This window comes from Orbicella franksi, chromosome 14 (genome assembly GCF_964199315.1).
Source record: "Orbicella franksi chromosome 14, jaOrbFran1.1, whole genome shotgun sequence".
Taxonomy (NCBI): Eukaryota; Metazoa; Cnidaria; class Anthozoa; order Scleractinia; family Merulinidae; genus Orbicella; species Orbicella franksi.
This window is the reverse complement of record NC_138158.1, coordinates 9256832-9276661: the sequence shown is the minus strand read 5'-3', so window position 1 is coordinate 9276661 and position 19830 is coordinate 9256832. Positions and strand designations below refer to the sequence as shown.

At 38.9% G+C, this 19830-nt stretch overlaps 1 protein-coding gene across 2 annotated transcripts in view; it reads left to right on the top strand.

Annotated features, from left to right (window-relative positions):
• Window positions 1–19830, top strand: part of LOC145468434 (uncharacterized) — a 49557-nt gene that overhangs the window by 3741 nt on the left and 25986 nt on the right. The window contains exons 2-13 of one of the 2 annotated variants that reach the window (XM_081452144.1): window positions 4642–4850; window positions 5436–5699; window positions 6608–6811; window positions 7725–7907; window positions 8426–8692; window positions 9677–9871; window positions 10579–10770; window positions 11286–11480; window positions 12003–12254; window positions 13525–13719; window positions 14371–14556; window positions 15610–15798. In XM_081452144.1, coding sequence (XP_081308270.1) covers window positions 4754–4850; window positions 5436–5699; window positions 6608–6811; window positions 7725–7907; window positions 8426–8692; window positions 9677–9871; window positions 10579–10770; window positions 11286–11480; window positions 12003–12254; window positions 13525–13719; window positions 14371–14556; window positions 15610–15798 — 2419 coding nt within the window. In that variant the 5' untranslated portion in view covers window positions 4642–4753. Of the gene's footprint in view, window positions 1–4641; window positions 4854–5435; window positions 5700–6607; window positions 6812–7724; window positions 7908–8425; window positions 8693–9676; window positions 9872–10578; window positions 10771–11285; window positions 11481–12002; window positions 12255–13524; window positions 13720–14370; window positions 14557–15609; window positions 15799–19830 lie in introns of both variants that reach the window. The other variant, XM_081452143.1, reaches the window with a different exon arrangement.

Here is a 19830-nt window from a genome sequence, read left to right as displayed (position 1 = left end):
TTGTTGAATTGGTTTCAATATTTAGTCTCCATATAATAAAAAGAACATTACACGTTGGCTCGAAGATATGAATTTTATGTTCTCGTGGCAAGAACAATATCTCACTCGTTCGCTTCGCTCACTCGTGAGATATTGTTCTTGCCACGAGAACATAAAATTCATATCTTCTCGCCACCGTGTAATATCCTCTATATATACTGCGGCGCACGGTAACGACTCGAATTATGAACTATTCTTTGAAAATTCAAATATTGCTAAACTCGATGCAACTCAACAAGAGGAACTTGAGCGTCCGCTTCTCAACGAGGAGTGCTTTCTCATATTAAAACAGTGTTCCAAAAATAAAACCCCAGGAACAGATGGCCTTTCTGTAGAATTTTATTTGCGGTTCTGGTCTTTGCTAGGAGAAGAAATGGTACAAAGTCTCAACTACGCATATGAACACGGACAACTGAACATAACGCAAAAACAGGGCATTATCAAGGTGATACCAAAAAAAAGAAAAGACAAGCCATTCCTTGAAAACTGGAGACCCTTAAGCTTACTCAATGTTGATTACAAAATCGCTACCAAAGTTATAGCACACAGGATTTCAAGTGTTCTTCCAATCATTGTCAATGAAGACCAAACCGGATATGTCAAAGGCCGGTACATCGGTCAAAATATAAGGCTAATCACAGACATGAAGGTAACAGAACTAGAAAGTATACCTGGTTTGGCCATTTTTATTGATTTTAAAAAAGCATTCGATACGGTGGATTGGAACTTCCTCTTCAGGGCGCTGCAAGTTTTTAACTTTGGCCCATGCATTCAAAAGTGGATTAGAACTTTTTACACCGATTGCTCCAGCTGTTCTATTAACAATGGATTCGCATCTGAGTTTTTCAAACTGGTAAGGGGTGTCCGTCAAGGTTGTCCGCTCTCAGGCTCTCTCTTTGTTCTATGCGTGGAAATTTTAGCTAACGCCATTAGCAATGACAACACCATCAAAGGAATAAAAATTCATGACAAAGAATTTAAATTATCCCAGTACGCTGATGATACAACTGCCTTTGTTTCTGACACGAAATCTGCAACAAATTTATTCAAACTTTTGTCAAACTTTCAAGAATGTTCTGGCCTAGAAATCAATAAAAGTAAAACTGAAGGAATGTGGTTAGGCGCAAGCCGCAAAAACATAGCAAAATCCCTGGGAATTGCTTGGCCAGCTAACTCTATACTCGCACTGGGAATTAATTTCTCGTATAATGATGAAATTGTTTACAATAAGAATTTTGAACAGAAACTAATCAAAATGAAAAGCCTGCTTAACTTGTGGTATCCTAGAAACCTTACACTTTATGGTCGCATAACGATTCTAAAATCCTTAGCGATTTCCAAACTCGTTTATAATACATCTGTCCTAACTTTTCCAACAAAATTCATCGCCATGGTAAAGCAAGCAATTACGCAATTTGTATGGAATAAGAAAGCTAAAATTAAATACAGAACAATGATAGGGCCGAAAGAGCAGGAAGGGCTAGACACGCCGGATTTTCAAATAATCAATGAAGCGCTTAAAGTTGTTTGGGTAAGAAGATTAAGTGACAGCAATGGAACCGCAAGTTGGAGTCATATCCCTCTTTCCTATCTACAACCAGTTGGTGGTCTGTTTCTTCTGCAGTGTAATTTTGACTTAAAGCTACTTAAAGTTGATATACCGATTGATTTCTACAAAGAAGCTCTGTGCGCCTGGCAAAAAATTAACTGCAGTACTCCTAATACCAAAAAGCAGGTACTAAATGAAATAGTTTGGAACAATCATCACATAAAGATAGAAGGATATTCTATTTATTACAAAAAATGGCACGATGCTGGATTAACTAAAATTGAAGACTTTTTTCAAGGTAACAGATTCCTAACTTTTGCGGAATTCCGTAGCAAGTTCAAAATTAACACAAACTTCTTAAACTATTTCGGTCTATGCCATGCAGTCCCTCAAAAATGGATATATATTCTCAAAGGAAATGTTACTGAACCCTTGGAAAAACGTTCCGAGAAGGATAACATATCTTTAGATAAACTCTCTTGCAGATCAGCAACTAAATTCTTTGTTAAGAGTAAATTCGTTACGCCTACAGCTGAACGAAGGATGGAAGAAGCCAGTCTAAAAGAACATACAATACAACTCATTTATAGCCTTCCCTTTAATGTTACAAAAGACACTAGACTCGCCATTTTCCAATACAAAATAATTCATCACATTCTACCCACAAATTCGACACTTTTTAGAAATTCATTCAAAAAACATGATAAATGTCACCTCTGTAGAGAAAGACAAACGTTAACCCACCTTTTTGTTACCTGTTCTGAAGCTCAGCATTTTTGGTCTCTCTTTACTAATTGGTGGAGCTCCAAAAACGGGGATAGGATCACTCTCGATAAAAATGAAATAATATATGGCGTGACAGATAACTTCGCTCGTCATCTTGGCTTAAACCTCTGCATTATTATAGCCAAATATTATTTATATACTGCCTCAAGAAAAGGAGAAGAGTTTTATTTCGATACTTGGCGATGTTGACAAACAAAATTAAAATTGAGAAACATAAATCTAAGTCACAAATTAATATGTGAGAAAGCCTCCTATTGTAGCTAACCCCTCAGTTACATGAAAGATATTAACAAATTGTAATGTAAGATATTATTGTAATGTAAGTTATTAAAATCGTAAATAATGTTAGTATGGTAAGTTTTGTTATTATCGTTAAATTGTAAGTTACGTTGACATTGTAAGTAGTAGGTAATTTTTGTATGTAATGTAATGTAAGATATTGCAATAAAAAAAAAAACAAACAAACAAAAAAAAAAAAGAAAAGAGTTAAGGAAAGTTTTGTTAGAATATTTAACATGATGCACGATTCCAAGAAAGACTGCATTTACTTGTCCACTTGCATAACTTTACGCGTTAATGACCCCAGGGAAATTATTACGCAATAACAAAGAAGCAATGGAAAACTCTATTGTGTTTGAACAAACAGGGTCGTTTTGTTCTGTAATCGATTTATTCGCAATCATAGATTCTTATAATGGCTGAGGCGTATAAGACGAAACCGCGATCCACATAAACTTTAGCCCATGGCGCTAAAGCAGACAGTCATCACACTATTTGATCTCGAGGATCAGTCAAATCGTCTGGGTAATTAATGGCCGGCGTTATCTATTCTGCTCAGCGACTACTCAAAATGTAAATTCAAATTTAGGGTTCATACCCTGAAAAGGTCCATTTCGCCTACATAATTAGGATCTCCCAAGCAGAAAAAAATAAAGCAATTAAGACGAAGTATATTCTATTCTGTTATGAAATTACCCTTCTGAAATTTGTTGGGCTGCCATTCGAAGTGTTAAAAGAAACACATTGTTTCAATCACCTTCAAAACTCAGAATTATATAATCTTACCCCTTGAAAAAAAACTTAAAGCAAATGATTTCTGTTCCTAAAAATAATTCTATTTCATCGCCGTTCTACCCGTTTTTAGATTATGATGTCATCCTTCCAATGACACCCTCCACCCCTCCACCCTGAAGATGTCACCATTCTGTTTTTAGATTATGATGTCATCCTTCCAATGACACCCTCCACCCCTCCGCCCCAGTGATCTCACTATTTTGTTTTTAGATTATGGTGTCATCATTTCGATGACGTCATCCCAGGGGGTCTACCCAAAACTGTCTGTTTTACACTACTGTTTTACCCATTGCAAATATTTTTCACAACACTATGAAATATGCACCTTACATAAGATGAAGCCACGGAAAGAAATCAAATTGCCCAGTTAAAATGAATATCTGTGCTTTTAGACTAATATTTGTAGGACATGATCCAGTGGAAATCATTTTCACATGGTTTTTCTTGTTGTAAAAATACTAAACCAAAGACAGCTAATTAAATATGCATAAATTAGTGTCAAACGGCCATTGTTGGGGGTCCCTATAACTTGAAGGGAATAACATATTTTTGCCTACAGTTTTTGCCATAATCACAAACATCTGTGCCAAATTTGAGCAAAATCGCTGATTTGAACTGTATCATCACCCCCTGCCTGGTTAATCGTGGACACACTCTTGATAATATGTCGAGAAATTATTTGAAACCGTTATTTTATGTAAATATGAAGTAAATTTCAAGCTCAAAATCTGGTTGTTAAATTAATCAATAAGCAAGTCAATCAGTGGCAATCAGTCATAAGTGGTGGTGGGGAGGTATTTCGTAAAGGAATTGTATCAAGCTTAGTTTTTCGAGCAACTGGTAAAAAGCAAGGAGCAAAAGCAATACGAGGAACAAAAAAAAATTCACTTGATTACAAGTTAAAATTACTGCAGTCAACTCTCTCCTCGCGGACACCCCGCTATTACGAACATCTCAGTTTTACGGACAGAAGCTATATCCCCTACATCCAGGGGCAACCGTAATTTGTCGACATCTATTTGTAATTATAGCTAAGGTGGAGTTAAACTGATTTATCCTTATAATTAAGCAGTTTTACTTTTTCTCGCGAAAAACGAGAAAAAATATATGGACTTTTTTCCGTAAGGTAGGTCGTAGCGAGTATCCAAACCGTAGCTTAACGTCATTTTTAATTTATTTTCATTTTCTTTTAGGGAAACGCTTTTTCCTCAAGGTTTAAACACAGCGAGAGAAGAAAACAAGGCCAAGTGCTATTCAAACGAGAATAAAGTGGCATTTTGGACCTCAGGAAAGATTCTTCACAAAATGCTAATACATTTTAAGCTGGGCATTTTAATCTTTATCATCTCGACTTCATTGTTGGAGATTGCACATAGCTGCAGCAGAAGAAGGCGCACTTGTCGTAGTAAGTTGTCAGTAATTATTCTTGCATGATTCTTATATGCATTATTTGTTCGTGTTGTAAGGATCTTGAGGCATAAAAGAACACAACAACAGTTTTGTGAAGGCTCTGTAATTCCGTAGTTCTGAAAACTCCCACATACAACAACTGTGTTCGCTATCTCACGTCAGCGCTGGGTAACCAGGTCACTATCTCACAATATTGCCTATACACATGTGCTTCAGTAGTAATGTATGACCAGTTGCATGATCTGTTTAGTTGCATGACCAAATTTGGCAGAAATGTCAGAACAGTTCCAAAGTTGACTGTGAGGATTTAGGGATATAATCTTAAAACATCCAATATCACACTAATTCACTGATGAAAAAGTCACAAAGTTGACCACTATTAAAAGTTTGAATGCTCCCTTTAGGGAGGAAAGTTTGAAATCAGCGCGGGAAATCTAGTCCCCCCCCCCCCCCCCCCGCCTTCTCCCCAGGCCTAGATAGGGTTAACCAGCAGTTTTCTCCAGGTTACATGTTTTCATTGTAGCTCATCTCAACTGTCGTCTACAGAAAACCACGTATTCTGTTTTTCTACCTGTAGCAGTACATGGCGGATGGAGTAGATGGTCTCCAGATCCAGTAGACCATTGCAGTTGCAGTGGCAAAGTTCGTCAGACTCGACGCTGTACTAATCCTCGTCCCAGCTGTTGGGGAAATTCTTGTTCAGGTCCTTGTACCCGATATGTTGACTGTGACGAATGCAGTTGCAACAATGGGGGCTGTGAGCAAATCTGTGAGGAAACCGACGCGGGACATACTTGCTCATGCCTTCCAGGATACAAACGCAGTGGAACTTCATGTATTGGTATGTGGATACTAAGAACTTGACAAATATGGTCAAGTTTCGTTAGCCCTTCCGTGGACCGAAAAGGTTTTGTTCGATTTTGGAGTTCAGAATCGCTCAAAAATTACGAGGAGAGAAAAAAGCCAACCGAAGGGAAGAAAGGCTGGTCGTACCCTTGAAAAAATGAAATGAAATTTCGGCCATAATACACTGTGTCTATGTTTGCCCCACTACGCCATGACGACAACATATGACCATACGTTTGCTCTGCACTGGTGTTTAAGCACAAAAGGCTTCCATTAAACAACGATAGAGAATTTTGGACCATGCTCGATTCTTTCATCAGGTTATCTAGACAATCATCACAATTTTGGCAGCCAGCTTTCTGACTGGTCCTTTTACCCAGGCATGCTTACAATTACATCGTCGACTTTATAAATATATTATGTAGATTTGCCTCCAAGAGAAACCACGAGTTGTATTTCCTTTGACGTAGGCAACATGGAATGATGTTGTCATATCACTGAGTAATTACGTCATGAGTTCCAAACAGCCGCCATCTGGGATCCGCCATTTTAGATTTCTTGATTTTTCAGTTCGTAAGAGGACCACTAAAATGACCTCAAATAAACAAACTCAAGTACAAAAAATGCTAAGAAGCCTTAAAAATATAACAACAACACCCTTTAAGTTAATTTCTTATAATAAAAACACCTTTCTCTTCTCGAGGTGAAAAGCGTTAGTAAAGGCAAAGATACAAGTTTCAATGCAACTACATGTACATAGAGCGAAAAGTTTAAATGCTACCGAGGCTGAAAAAAACATCGATGTCCCAACAACAACTGAAAGAAACCAAAGAAAGCATGCTTTAAAATTTCCGAAACAATAATGAAAAAAAAAAAGACTAAGTTGAAAAAATATTTCCATAGAAAATCGTTGCGCCACAAGTGATTGGACGACTCCGGATAATGGCGTAAAAACACCTCAGCAAGACTGTGGTGATGGACGAACAGTAAGAGTGAATACAATATGCAGAGCTGAGTGTAACTTTGGTTACCAGCTTGAAGGCACTTCAACGACTGTATGCACTCCACAAGGCAACTGGAACCCAAGGAACTCTCCTAGATGTACAGGTAAGCATTTTTGTGTTATGATGTCTGGGGCGGTTATAGCGGAGGTGGAAGGGGGGAGGTTTGGGGGTTTCGGTGGGTTCGGTGTTACCCCCTAAATAACAAAAAAATGAGACTATAACACGCTGACTTGGCCTCAGAATGCCGTAATCCCATATCCGAGGCCATCCTTATCTCGAAACCCCCTTCTCCAAAATCCTGTATCGATCCACCCCATCATGTTTAGGCAAAATTCATGGTGGTTGTTGACATTACTTGGTTTTTGTGGGAGAGTGTATGCCACGTGAGCACCAACCTTCATACCTCTTTCCCTCTACACTAACTATAGATTGCTTCAGGTTGGTTTTCGTCCTCTCAACCATTCCAAGATGGGGTTTGCTACCTCAAAAGATAAAAAAGCAAATAAATAAATAAATAAATAAATAAGCCAACCAACCTTAGTTGGCAAGTTTTAGCGAGTTAAGAAGTTGATTTGATCAAAACCCTAGTGAATATGTATCTTCTTTATTAGGATTTTTCTTTTATCTCTCTTTCTTGTTCATCTTTGTAAACAATTGCTTTCTTCAATTATTTATTTACCTATTTATTTATTACGTTTTTACGAACGATTTAAGTTACGTTTTAAATTATGTGAATAACTTACTCTTTTTTGTATTTATTTACGACGTAATTAGTGTACCCAATTAGTTTGTTAGCAGCTAAATATCTTGACACTTGACACACTACTACTACTACTACTACTACTACTACTACTACTACTACTACTGCTGCTGCTGCTGCTGCTGTATGCTGTATGCTGCTGTATACTGTATGCTGCTGCTGCTGCTGCTACTGCTATTACTGCTGGTACTACTGCTGCTGGTACTACTGCTACTGCTACTGCTACTACTACTCAAAATGATTTTTTCTGTATTAGTGAAAAAATGTGTCCCCGTGGTCCTTCCTAACCGTGGACAAGTAACTCCTTCTTTTTGTGAGACTGGTCCGCCTCATGGGGAAACATGCTACTTTTCATGCCTGGATAACTTCGAAGTGGATAACACTCAAGCTTCTTGTAGCAATGGAGTCTGGAGTAGTAGTCCAGTTTTCAGTTGTGTCGGTAAGATACCAAAGTAACCCGTTAATTGGGCAAATTCTTTAGGCTCCAACGGGACTCCAACGTAAACTGCAAAGCCAACTCAAGAGGGGACTTATGAAACTGCGACATGTGGTTTCCTTTTAGTTATTTTTAGTGATACTATGCTGTAGACAGACTGCACTCTAGATGTAATGATACAATCGTCGTCACTGCTATGGCGCTATAGGTATGACTTTGTTTTACACTGTCACCGTTCTATTCTTGACGAATGACACGCCACCTTACTCCACGTCACGTCACGTCATGCCACGCCACGCCACGTCCCGTGCCGTCACGCCACGTGACGTCACGGGAGATAGCTATGACCACGAAAATGACTAAGAATATAAAAATGTAAGCTGCGATAACGAAGAAGCTATATTCTGTTTTAAATAAATCAAAATGCTAAATTTGGAGGGACTTGGCAGAACTACTTAGCTGTATTCTCCTCATAACCCCAACCTAGTACTGTTGTTTTTTAATACTCATCTCATCCATAGATAATACAAAACCGGAGTTTACCAGTGACTGTCCGCCAGACCAACCTGTCATTGCTGAAAAAGGACAGACTGACAAGATCGTTTTCTGGCCGCCAATTACGGCTGAGGATAATGATGGTCAAGTTCCTGAAATGGTGGTTACTCCAGCAGAGATTTCGCCGGAAGATACATCACATAAATTTTCAGAAGGAACCCACGTCGTAACTTTTACAGCAAGGGATTTGAGTGGAAATTCACAAACATGCTCTTTTATAGTAGAAGTGAAAGGTAGCAGTTGTCGGTTTAACTTTGCCTACAATTCTCGTTCTTTCGGGGAAGTCGGGTACCCCTTTATATAAGGTATATAGGTGAACATCCTTATGTAAGCCATATAGACGTTTGCGGTTTAAAGGGTATGTATGATTAGGGTATATATTTTGACCGTGTGGTTCTGAGGTAGAATGTGGTCTCTGCACTCTGATCTGCAATTAATCGTAATAGTCGAAAGAAACAAGCTATTAATCCCTTGGTATCATTTAGCTCTTGAGATGTGTGATTTAAATTGCTCTTGGGAATGTGAAGCCCTTTTCAAGTATTTATGCGTACTAAGGCAGAACCTGCGCTGGGTAAACAAGTTTTTTTCCTGTTTTTTGTCCACTCTGCTTTCTATAACTCTGTACAAGCACGGTAAATTTTTTCTATTTCTTAAACAAAATGTTTCGTCGGTTCAATCTAGGAGTAGTAGGGTTGCACTTTTTGTCAAAGAAGTGTACCACAGAGAATCCAGTGTAACACAAATGATACAATACCATGGATGGCAAAGTGAGGAGAGCTATCTTCAATTAATTGTCCATGGTCTTGTGAATGTTGATAAAAAGATCTTGGTCGAACGTTGCCGCGCAACCAGACAATACAGGGCAATACCAATAGAGAAACACCCAGACACATAAGAACTGTTATAGATCACCTTTCCTCCCACTTGTCATCCCAGAGTGGAACTATCCACCCCGGTCAGTATATTCAAAATACTAGTTCTACTGCTCTCTTAAGCAGGACCCAGACATTAATGAAATAATATCTAAATGTCATTTCTACAATCGCGATTAAAAAACTGCTCACCGTGTCCATGTGCTTACCGTGTCCACTTCGGGAGTTTCTGCACAGTAGAGATTTACATTTAGATCAAGAACGCGAACACTACGTTTGCCGGTTTCAACAACTCCGAATACAGAAGATGATCTGAACTACAGGTTTTTTCTTTTGTTTATGTAGTTCTTCGATGTAATGCTTTGGTTGCGCCTCCAAATGGCGTGCTGGACCCGACAAATTGCGGTAATTTACTTGGTACCAAGTGCGGGGTTAAATGCCTTAATGGGTATGAGGATAAACAACTGAGCCCTCCGAGGGAATGCGAGAAGAGTGAGGATGACCTTGCTTATTGGACAGGGGAAGAGACAAATTGCACAGGTAAACACCTGCAGTTGATATGGTTGAATTCATCATTTTGTTTACATTTACTATAGCTACTTGCAATTGGAAAAATTACATTACATACCCTCTCTGAAAATAAGCTATCCAAGAACTAAACCTGCCATGATAACTCTCAGGTACAAAAATTTGAAAAAGGAAAAAAAAAATGAGAAGGAAACCCAACACTCAACCAGCAACCTTTCATTTTCCCATTTAGATTAGGACATAGTGTTCCGCGATCATCAATCTTTCCTTTTGACCTGTTCGTAAATTGCAAACCAAAGAATTTCCATGGGGTGTTTTGGAAAACACAAATAGTAAATAGCCAACAAAGTAGGGTGCAGAATAGTCACATTTAACCCAGACAGCACCAGGGTCAAGCACGTAAGTCTTAATAGCGCCACGCTTAGCCTAAATAGTTCTGACTCAACGTCAGTTTCATATGGCTATCAATAATACAAGATGTCCCCTTTCAGCTATTGAGAGTTAACCATTGTCATTTTAGTACACTATGCATGAGCTAACTGTAGTGCTATTTAGGTTGATTTTATTGCTATTCAGGCTGAACCGTTAAGTACTCGTCACTGTTAGTGACTCAGTACTATTTCGGCGCTGTCCTCTATTTGCTAAGCGGGCTTCCCAGGCAGCCAGCTATGTGCAGTTGTAAAGTATAAACTTGTACCATAACATTTCTGTTTTTGCAGTGGTCAAGTGCCCAGCCATTTCAGTACCTTCCAACGTTGATATGTCAGGAAATGGATGTCAAGAGAGCGCTCCCGAGTTTGGGACAACCTGCTTTTTCAACTGCCGTCAGGGATATAAACGCATTGAAGGCTCTCATTCTATAGTGTGTAATGCTGACAAAGCATGGAGTGGCTCACGTCTTCAGTGTGAAGGTCAGAAAAACGAACATATCACGGAGCAATTGTGATTCGACTTACGCAATGCACGATCGTTGACTTCACAATCCGTATTTAAGATTCGAGAGTATCATCCGTGAGTACATATTCTGTGAAGTAAACATGTTTTAAACGGGATTACACCTTGACGAATCAAAATATTGTAAAGGACCATTCCAGATGGCATCTTTTCTAGATGAAAATTGTTTCTCAAATAGAGATTTGTGTATTTTGTTTTAGAATTCCACTAAGAGTTCACCTTATTCAGACCAGAGACTGAGAGGGAAAGTCATGAAATGGCCGGGTAGACTTTTAAACGCAAAGTTTAGTTTAGGTCTTTTTTCGGTTTCTCTCTCTAAGCCATGCTCTCAGTAACCCAAGACCACCACCAAATGGAGCACAATTTTTGAAAATAACACTATTATTACGTTCTGTCTTAGATAATCGAATATTGAAACGCTGTCATTGTAGTATTTTCTGTGAAATAAGAGAGTTTTTGTTTCATGCTGAAGCTGTGACATGTCACCCACTTCCTGTGGACTCAAAAGAACTCTCAGTGGAACCTGCATCTTGCGAACTGACCAATTCCTCCTACGGAACAGAGTGTCGGTTCCAATGCACTTCAGGATACCAGCTTGAAGGACCTTCCATAAAAACCTGCACCCAGAGCGGTGACTGGTCTTTCACCGCGAACACCTTCTGTAAAGGTACGTTGTACCGGTCTTAACCTGTGTAGCTGGTGGGATTTCACCAGCGAATACTTTAGTTCGACAACAGAGCAGCGAAGAAATCTTTGCAAGCGACGAAGCTGCGAGGGAACTTAACTTACCTACAATCAGTCTTACTTAAATTGGCCTCCGCCACTGAAGCAAAACACCAGCGCGGAAAATCCCACCAGCTTCGCAGGCAAGCCCGTCTCGGTCCAATTCTCTAAGAAGTACGTGGACCTTTTAAAATACTAGTATAGTTTTCGTGTCAATTTTGTCTTGATATTTGCCGTAATTGTAGCTGAAAACTGATAAGAAAAAGAAGAAGTTCTACTAGCACTTTTAGGAAAGAAGCTTGTTATTCATGGATTAAAATAAAAAGGACTTGGAGCTGAACCTCCATAAAAAGTAACATAAATAGAGCTGTGGAATAGTGCATCTCATTAACACGGGCTGACAATTTCTGAGGGACAATTTCACTTTCAACTTTACTCTATTCCGTGTCTATGCTTTTCTAAACAGACGTTTCCCCGCCTAACTTTGGTAATTCTTGCCCCAACACAACTGTGGAATATGCTGATAGAAATTCCAATTCAAAGAGGATCAGTTGGACTGAACCGCATGCTACAGACAATTCAGGAGTCGAACCAAAAGTTCGTCGTGTTGGCAAAAAACCTGGTGACGTATTTCCAGAAGGCATCCATTCTGTCAAATACATCTTTACCGATGACAGTGGAAATACAGTGGAATGTTCATTTCAAGTCACTGTATCCGGTAAGTAACTGACGTAACTTTAAGAACTCAAAGTGTCCTGAGTCGGGTCATCTGTGAAGGGGAGGTGGGTGGTGATGAGGAGAACGCGAGTAGTGTTATGTAAAGTGCTTAAAGGAGCTCAGTCACGGTATTTTGAGTTATTTTGGCCACGTACAAAATTACCTTTAAATTGAAGGAAACCTGAAAATAACAGTTTAATGAGATAGAAAAACACCAGACATAATGATAAACCATAAAGGAACAAGGATGGCTAAAGAATGGAGAAGATTAACACGGATTACAAACGACGAATTTGAAAAATTAAGGCTAAACTTTTCAATATGCGCAAACCGTGACTGAGCTCCTTTAAGGTCATGTTACACGAGACAATTTTTGCAAAGCAACCAATGACAACTGAAAGGCGTTCGTTAAAAGTTGCAGATGGCTTGTTTCAAGCACGAAGCTGCCCCTCAACGTTCCGAACAGTTGATGGTCGATAGTTCTACTTTTCCAGCAAATCGCAGCGACTTAAGACTTAAGAATCTGTATTTGCTAAGTGTCCAATACAAGTTCTATTGCATCAAACAATTATATGTTGCAAAAAGGGGTTTTAAACGTCAAATATTTCTCCAAATGAGGCGCAACAAACCAGTGGCAAGAAAAGTCAAATTTCCCTTGTGGCACAGCACAGTAAAATAGTAGTGGTAAGATGATAGATACGGCAAGGTGTTGTAAACGGAAGAAACGGACAGTTCAAAACCAAATAATAAACAATTATTGGACGGTTGAGCAAAATATCGTGATTTGTCAGTAGCAAGCAGATCAATTATTTTCCTCAGCCTTCGGCTTCGTTAAATAATTGATCTGCGAGACCGTTACAAATCACGACATTTTGCGATGGGTGGTTTAAATTGCGCATGAGCAGAATATATTTTGCAGCACAACACGTCAAGACGGTGTAACGCAATCGCAGAATATTATGATCAATCATTGTTTTATCATTCGATCACCAAGTTTGTCTTTTTATATCTAAATCACTCTCTGACAGCTCAGGGCAACGATGAGCAATATTGTTGTCAGCAAAACGCATTAATTAAGACGGTATTACGCGTGAGCAGACTATTATTTGTAGGTAGTTGGCTCTCGGCCACTGAAGAGAAAGAAATCCATCGAATGACAACAAATTTAGTTATAAAATGATTTTCCATGTGACAACCTTGTTATTTACTTCTTGTTAACTTTCTTTCGTTCAATTTTGTTAAAACTAACTAACGGGATTCGAATTTTTCAGTGATGTACTGCATACCAAAGCTGATAAATCCACCAAGTGGCAGAGTGTCTTGTTCTTATGAAAATCGTTTCGGATCAAATTGTTCGTTTACATGCCAAAATGGTTACAGTATCAGGGGTTCTGTTCACCGCCAGTGTGAAGCTGAAGAGGGGAAGCCACCTGTTTATTGGACTGGAAATGAGACACACTGTAAAAGTAAGCCTGAAATAAACCTGTAATATATTTAATACGTAAATATCAATCACTATCGATCAATCCATCCATCCATCCATCCATCCATCAGTCAGTCAGTCAGTCAGTCAATCAATCAATCAATCAATCAATTAATCAGTCAACCAATCAGCTAGTCAGTCAGTCAGGCAGTTAGTTAGTCACCAGCCAACCAACCAACCAACTGAACCAACCCACCAACCAACCAACCAACAGTCAACCAATGCAATCAGTCGGCCAGGCAGTCGGTCGGTCGGTCGCTACGTGGGTCGGTCGGTCGTTGGGTTGCTTTGGTCGTCGGTTGATCAATCAGTTAACCAAGCAATCAAGCAGGTATTTGTCCATGCTTAGCGTTTGAGCGAAAAAGCTCATGCAAAATTCGTAAATTCTAAAAGGTCTCCGAAGAGTATCTTGGGCTAGACGAAACGCCGCGTCAGACTTGCATCCCACGAACTATTTTTTCAAAAGTATTTGACAATTCTGTTATTGCAAAATATTCGTATCTCATAGAAATAATAAAAAAGGTTTGAAACCATGAAGTCATTAAATACTTTAAAAAATTAACATACCAAAATACCTAACTAGAAAAATATTATGACAACGACAAAAAAAAAGTGGCTAAATTTTCTTTTTCAGTTGTGAAATGCGATAAATTGAATAAGACAGCCAATGTTATCATGTCGGGATGTGGAAGAGCGTCATTTTCCTATGGTGATAAATGCCTGTTTTACTGTGAGCATGGTTACAAAGCTGTAAGTGGAACAAAAGAGAGACATTGTCGGGAAAATGGGACTTGGTCAGGTTCACCTCTAACATGCGAAGGTAAGTTGTCAAGCGTCACTGTTTCTCAAATCACTAGTTCAACCTCACTTTGATTACTGCAGCCTAGTCTGAGGTAATTGTGGCAAAACATTATCTAACAAGCTACAAAAACTACAAAACCGTGCTGCACGAGTAATAACTTCATCGGACTATGACGCTGATGTCGATTCCTTGTTTCACAAACTTAGCTGGAAAGACTTGTATTCTTAACGTTAAATTCAGAAAGCCCTATTTGTTTTTAAAGTCTTTAAACGGTCTGGTTCTGGAACATCTCACTTCTAAATTTTTAACGCGAAATGAATCAGATTATGCTCCGAGGGACTCGGTTAACAAACTTGTTGTTTCCTTTCCGAGAACTAACTACATGAAAAATAGTCTTAAATACAGCGGCGCAACCCTTTGGAACAGCTTTCCCTGTAACAATAGAGAGTTTGGTTCATTAAATCAATTTAAATGCTTTCTCTATCATAATTTTTAAACACAAGGCATTCATGGAAGTCAGGTTTATAAGTAAAATATCGTTGTAAGTTAATGTAATATTAGGATTAGAATTTTAGGTTTAGGATCTCAGACATTTTTTTGGAATTTGTTGTACCTGATAAATTTTTTACCGTGTACAAATAATGATTAAAGATTAAAGATTTAAGATTAAAGGACAGATTTTAACATGATAGGCCAGGACCTGGAGCCTGAATAGATTAAAGTTGGCATTCGTATTTTACTACTTCTAGGTCGACGAGCCATTTTCACTTCTGTAGGGGTTTATACTAACTGAGCAAAATTCGTGCTTTTAAGATGTTATTCTGTTTGTTTGTTTGTTTATTTACATACACGGAAGTTTCGTAAAGGCGCTCATGCAGTATGTCATCCATCGCAGATCACAAGGCAGTCAGAGCAACTCATATTAATTGTAACTACATTAAAATTGGTCGAATTAACGGTTAGAGTAAAAAGCTGCGTAATTTAAAAACACCAGTACAACAATGAAAATAAGATATGGCCCGTGATATTTTCAATGTCTATGTTTTTTTTTGTTTTTTTTTTGCAAAACAGTTGTCCAGTGCAGCTCCCTAACTTCACCCGAACACGGCCATGTCACACCAAGTCAGTGCCTCAACAACCCTCCATATGGAACTCTTTGTCAATTTACTTGTCAGAGAGGATACCGAGTCAACGGCTCAGACATAAGGACTTGTTCTTCTTCTGGCAACTGGTCGGACAATGCGTTGATTGTTTGCAAAGGTACAACATTTCTTTTGCCTAATTTTCTGCAATAGGCCATTTCCGAGTTACCTTGTTTTGATAACTCAGTTGGTAGAGCACTGCACCGGTATCGCAGAGGTCATGGGTTCGAATCCCGTTCAAGCCTGAATTTTTGTCAGGCTTAAATTTAAGTTGTGTGTATACAATAAGTTATTTTTAGAAATTGTACCCAGTTCTTCCGCGGATATTACTCGCGCGTTGCGTGGATGTTTTCGTGGAGAATCTGTTTATGTCGTTTCGTTTCGTTTCAAAGCAAAGGAAAACCTCCAACGCTGTGGGGATGTCTTCTTTGATATTTTGATTACAAGCAAGGGAGCTTGGGCTCTCGGTATGTTTTAATACATTTCAAAACATTAATAGGAGTTTAAATAAGAGACGGATGTCCTCTGCACAAACAATAACAACGAGTGCAAAGCAAACAAACGCCCAAACGCAAGCTAGGCAACAAACAAACAGATGGTCGAAAATAGAGGCAGACGTTCGCTCCCCAATTGCAAGTAGCAAAAAGCAGTTTAAGCAGCAACGGCAACAACGCGAAAGGCAACGTCGATTAAAAAACGACTAAATATTCAACCTACGAATTTCGCAAGAATTTAGATTCATTCAGTTTGTCTATACTTTCAGAAATATCCCAAACAGAATATGTAAGACAAAATTCGAAAAAGAAATTTTAAAACTTGGCCGTCGTACAGTTCACGTTCTCTCGAATATGCAGAATGAGGCTATTTCACGTTGTTGTTTTGTGACCTTTTGTAAACAACGGCAAAGAAATAAATGAGGAATTATAACGCACGCTTACACAGCCATTGTACTCGTTGCCGTTGCCGTCAAAGTTTGCTTAATTAAACTCCCTAAAACCGTATAAACGGCCAAGTAATGAACAGCCAAACGAGCACAAAACAAACGATAGCCCTTTCGAACAAAAGGACGGTTGAGAGTGCAGAAAACATCTCTGCTATGAAACGAAATCAAAACATATAAAATGGCGTTCCCGCCATTTCGTCTCAGGTAGTTTCGAGAAAGTCGCTTCGGCTGTCCACGCATCGCGCGAGTAACATCCTCGGAAGAACTGGGTACCATGTCTAAAAATAACTTAAGAGGGATTACCTTAGGTAGAGGACCTATATGGGGAATTCACTCTCTTACCTTGATAATCTCTTGTCATGTCTTTAAGTCTTGTGCCACCGCTTTAAAACGAGTCTTCTTGCAAAACCTTTCTTATGAAATAACTGAGTTTGATTTGCTCGAAAATGAACCTGTAGGCGGAACACATTTTCATATGAATGGTTTCGCACAAAGACTGGTTTTGATACACGGACAAAAGGTAACTCGGTAAAGGCCTATTATAATAGAGATGTTCTGAATCGTGTTCGTGTGAATCGCATTGTTTGCTCGAGAGCTAAGAGTACGATGGAATTGTCCTGAAAGCAGTTGAAATTTTAGACCACTGTTGGTGGTTTTACTAAGAACGTTGCAAATACTCTTTGCTTGGATGAACAGGACTGTTCAGAAAATTATAATAGACTGTATATAAAACAGTCGGATAGAACCTTTTTCGCAAAGGTATAGCACAATATTTAGCATTTTGTTGAGCCATGTTGTTACAAATCAAACGTTGATATAATGTGGTATTCATAGTGCCTTCTAATTATAAAGGTCTTTTCCCAAAGTTAGGACGATGAGGTAAAAGTATATCTTAGCAAGCACTATTGGAATCTACCAAAAAAAAAAAAAAAAAACTGGCGATAGCTAAGCATTTTTCCGAGATAATTACTTTTGAATCTGGAACAAAAATGCTGACGTAAGCAATTTTTGGAAAAAGAAGGAAAACGGAATTCTTCAGATTTCCTTAGAATTCGTCTTTGCATACAGAAAACCAAACAAATTTATAACGATCTTAAAACTACACGGTAAATGGTAATATGAAAGGAATTTGTTATGTTTTTAATGTCAAAATCGTCGGAACAGCGCTTCTAGAGTCCCTGGCGACAGCACTCCTCAGGTTTAGCCAAAGCGCAGTCTAAACAGCTTTTCCTCACAACAAGAAACTAATCAGAGGCTTGCCGCCTCCGTTTCATAACATAAAATGTAGAGGTAACCACGCGTTTTCCAAAGATTCCTGTTACCTTTCTTCCTGTCACACCCCCCCTCCCCCCCCCCACATTAAGTCTCTCGCACTCGTTTTGCGTGCGCACCATGTCATCTGCAGGTAAATGTCTACAGTTGCATTTCAGTATAATTTTCTATTGTAGCAGCTAACAGCTATTTTTTTCAGCTGGAAGGCGCTAACAGTAAGTGACTGCTGATATGCTGCTATTCTGGTGTTCCTGGTTTTAGTACAGGTTCATTAAGCTTGATTTGGTTACAGCAGGGAAATTTTGTTACCATTTCAGTCGCGCTCTTGGTAGCACCGGGAGTTAATACGTCAATTTCAACCTTTGCGAGCGTGGCGTGTAAACAATAGGGAGTTTAAGGGCCCATTAACCGATTCATGCGCGCGCTCGCGCGCGTTGCTAAGGAGGTGAAATTTCACTTCCGGTCAATTCCGTCAGCCTGAACACGGAAAATAAAAACAACTCAAAAACTTGCAAATTCGCGAACATTTTAGTTGTTTTTCTTTGTGTTTCGCAAAATGCAAAGTTAAAAAAGTACAAGCAAAGACAAAATAAGAGAAAGACAGAATAACAACAGCAATAGAAAGAGAAAAACTAACTCCGTGTGGCTTTGTTTGATCTTACCGAAGTGCGCTGGTAGTGTAAATTGCGCACGCGCTGATAGAGTAACTTCCAATATATATCGGGCGCACTTCCGGTTTCTTTAAATGCTAAAGGAAATGCGGTTTGTCACTAAATCCAACCTTTTTCGACGAATTTCGATTAAACAGGGGCACCCAACGACCGTTTTCTCTCTAATGCTGTTAGATGCTGTTTTAGGCTATCTGGAGTACTTTTAAAGCTCTGTAGGTTAATTTTAGGTTGCACTAAAAAAATTTTATCTGTTCGGATATTCTAGGGGAACTTGAGTATTCTCGAATTTAGTAGGGCTTTTTTGTCCATTTCCCGAAAACCTTAGGTCTTATCGCCTTTCCGAAAATGATAGCTGACCTTTTTTCGGTACCCAAAACGACATTTTCAACAGTCCGAAAACAACAGACATTAAATTTCTCATATCACGAAAGTTCGAGGTGCCAATCCTCTCAACAAAATCAGAGGGGACTAAAGGCCTTCCGAACAGATAATTTACCGAAACGATCCGTTGGGTGCCCCTGATTAAAGCCAACGTTGGCAACATAGCTATACATTTCTTTTTCGAAATCATGCTTTTTTTCAGAAAATTACGAATTTTTCAATATTTTGAAATGCTCTCAAAATCTGACCTTTTAGAAATGAAACAAAATCGATGCACAGCGTAATGACGATTTAAATTAGAATATTAAATCAATGAAAAAAATCCCGAGAAATTAATTTGTCTGGGAGCCTTTGCATTTTTTCTGTATTAGTCACATGACCGTGGGCGTGGCCTGATGACGTCATCACTAGTGTTACTGATCATGAAAAAGTTAAAACACATGAAATAACTCTGAACTAACTAAAAATGATGAGGTTATATGAGATTAAATTTTCCCTAGCAACGGCTCGAAAAGATCGGTTAATGGGCCCTTAAGCAAACCACGACGACGACGGCAACGAGAACGTCACCAAGCAAAAGGTTCAATGAGCAAAACAATAGCTGTGCACGTGCGTTGTAAATCGCTGTACATTTCTTTGCCGTTCTCTGCAAAACAACGCCTTGTAATGACCAAGTTTTGCGTCGTCCGAGGAACACGAACGATGACGGCTGATATTTCGTATTTCCATTTGGAATTGAACGCTGTTATTGCATACTTAGCCTGAGCACGTGTTTTAGAGCTATTGGCGTATTGTACAGATCTAGACAATTGCGATGTCGCTGGTAAAATATAAATTCATTTTTGACTTGTCGTCGTCCTCAGCGTCGTCGTCCTCAGCGTCG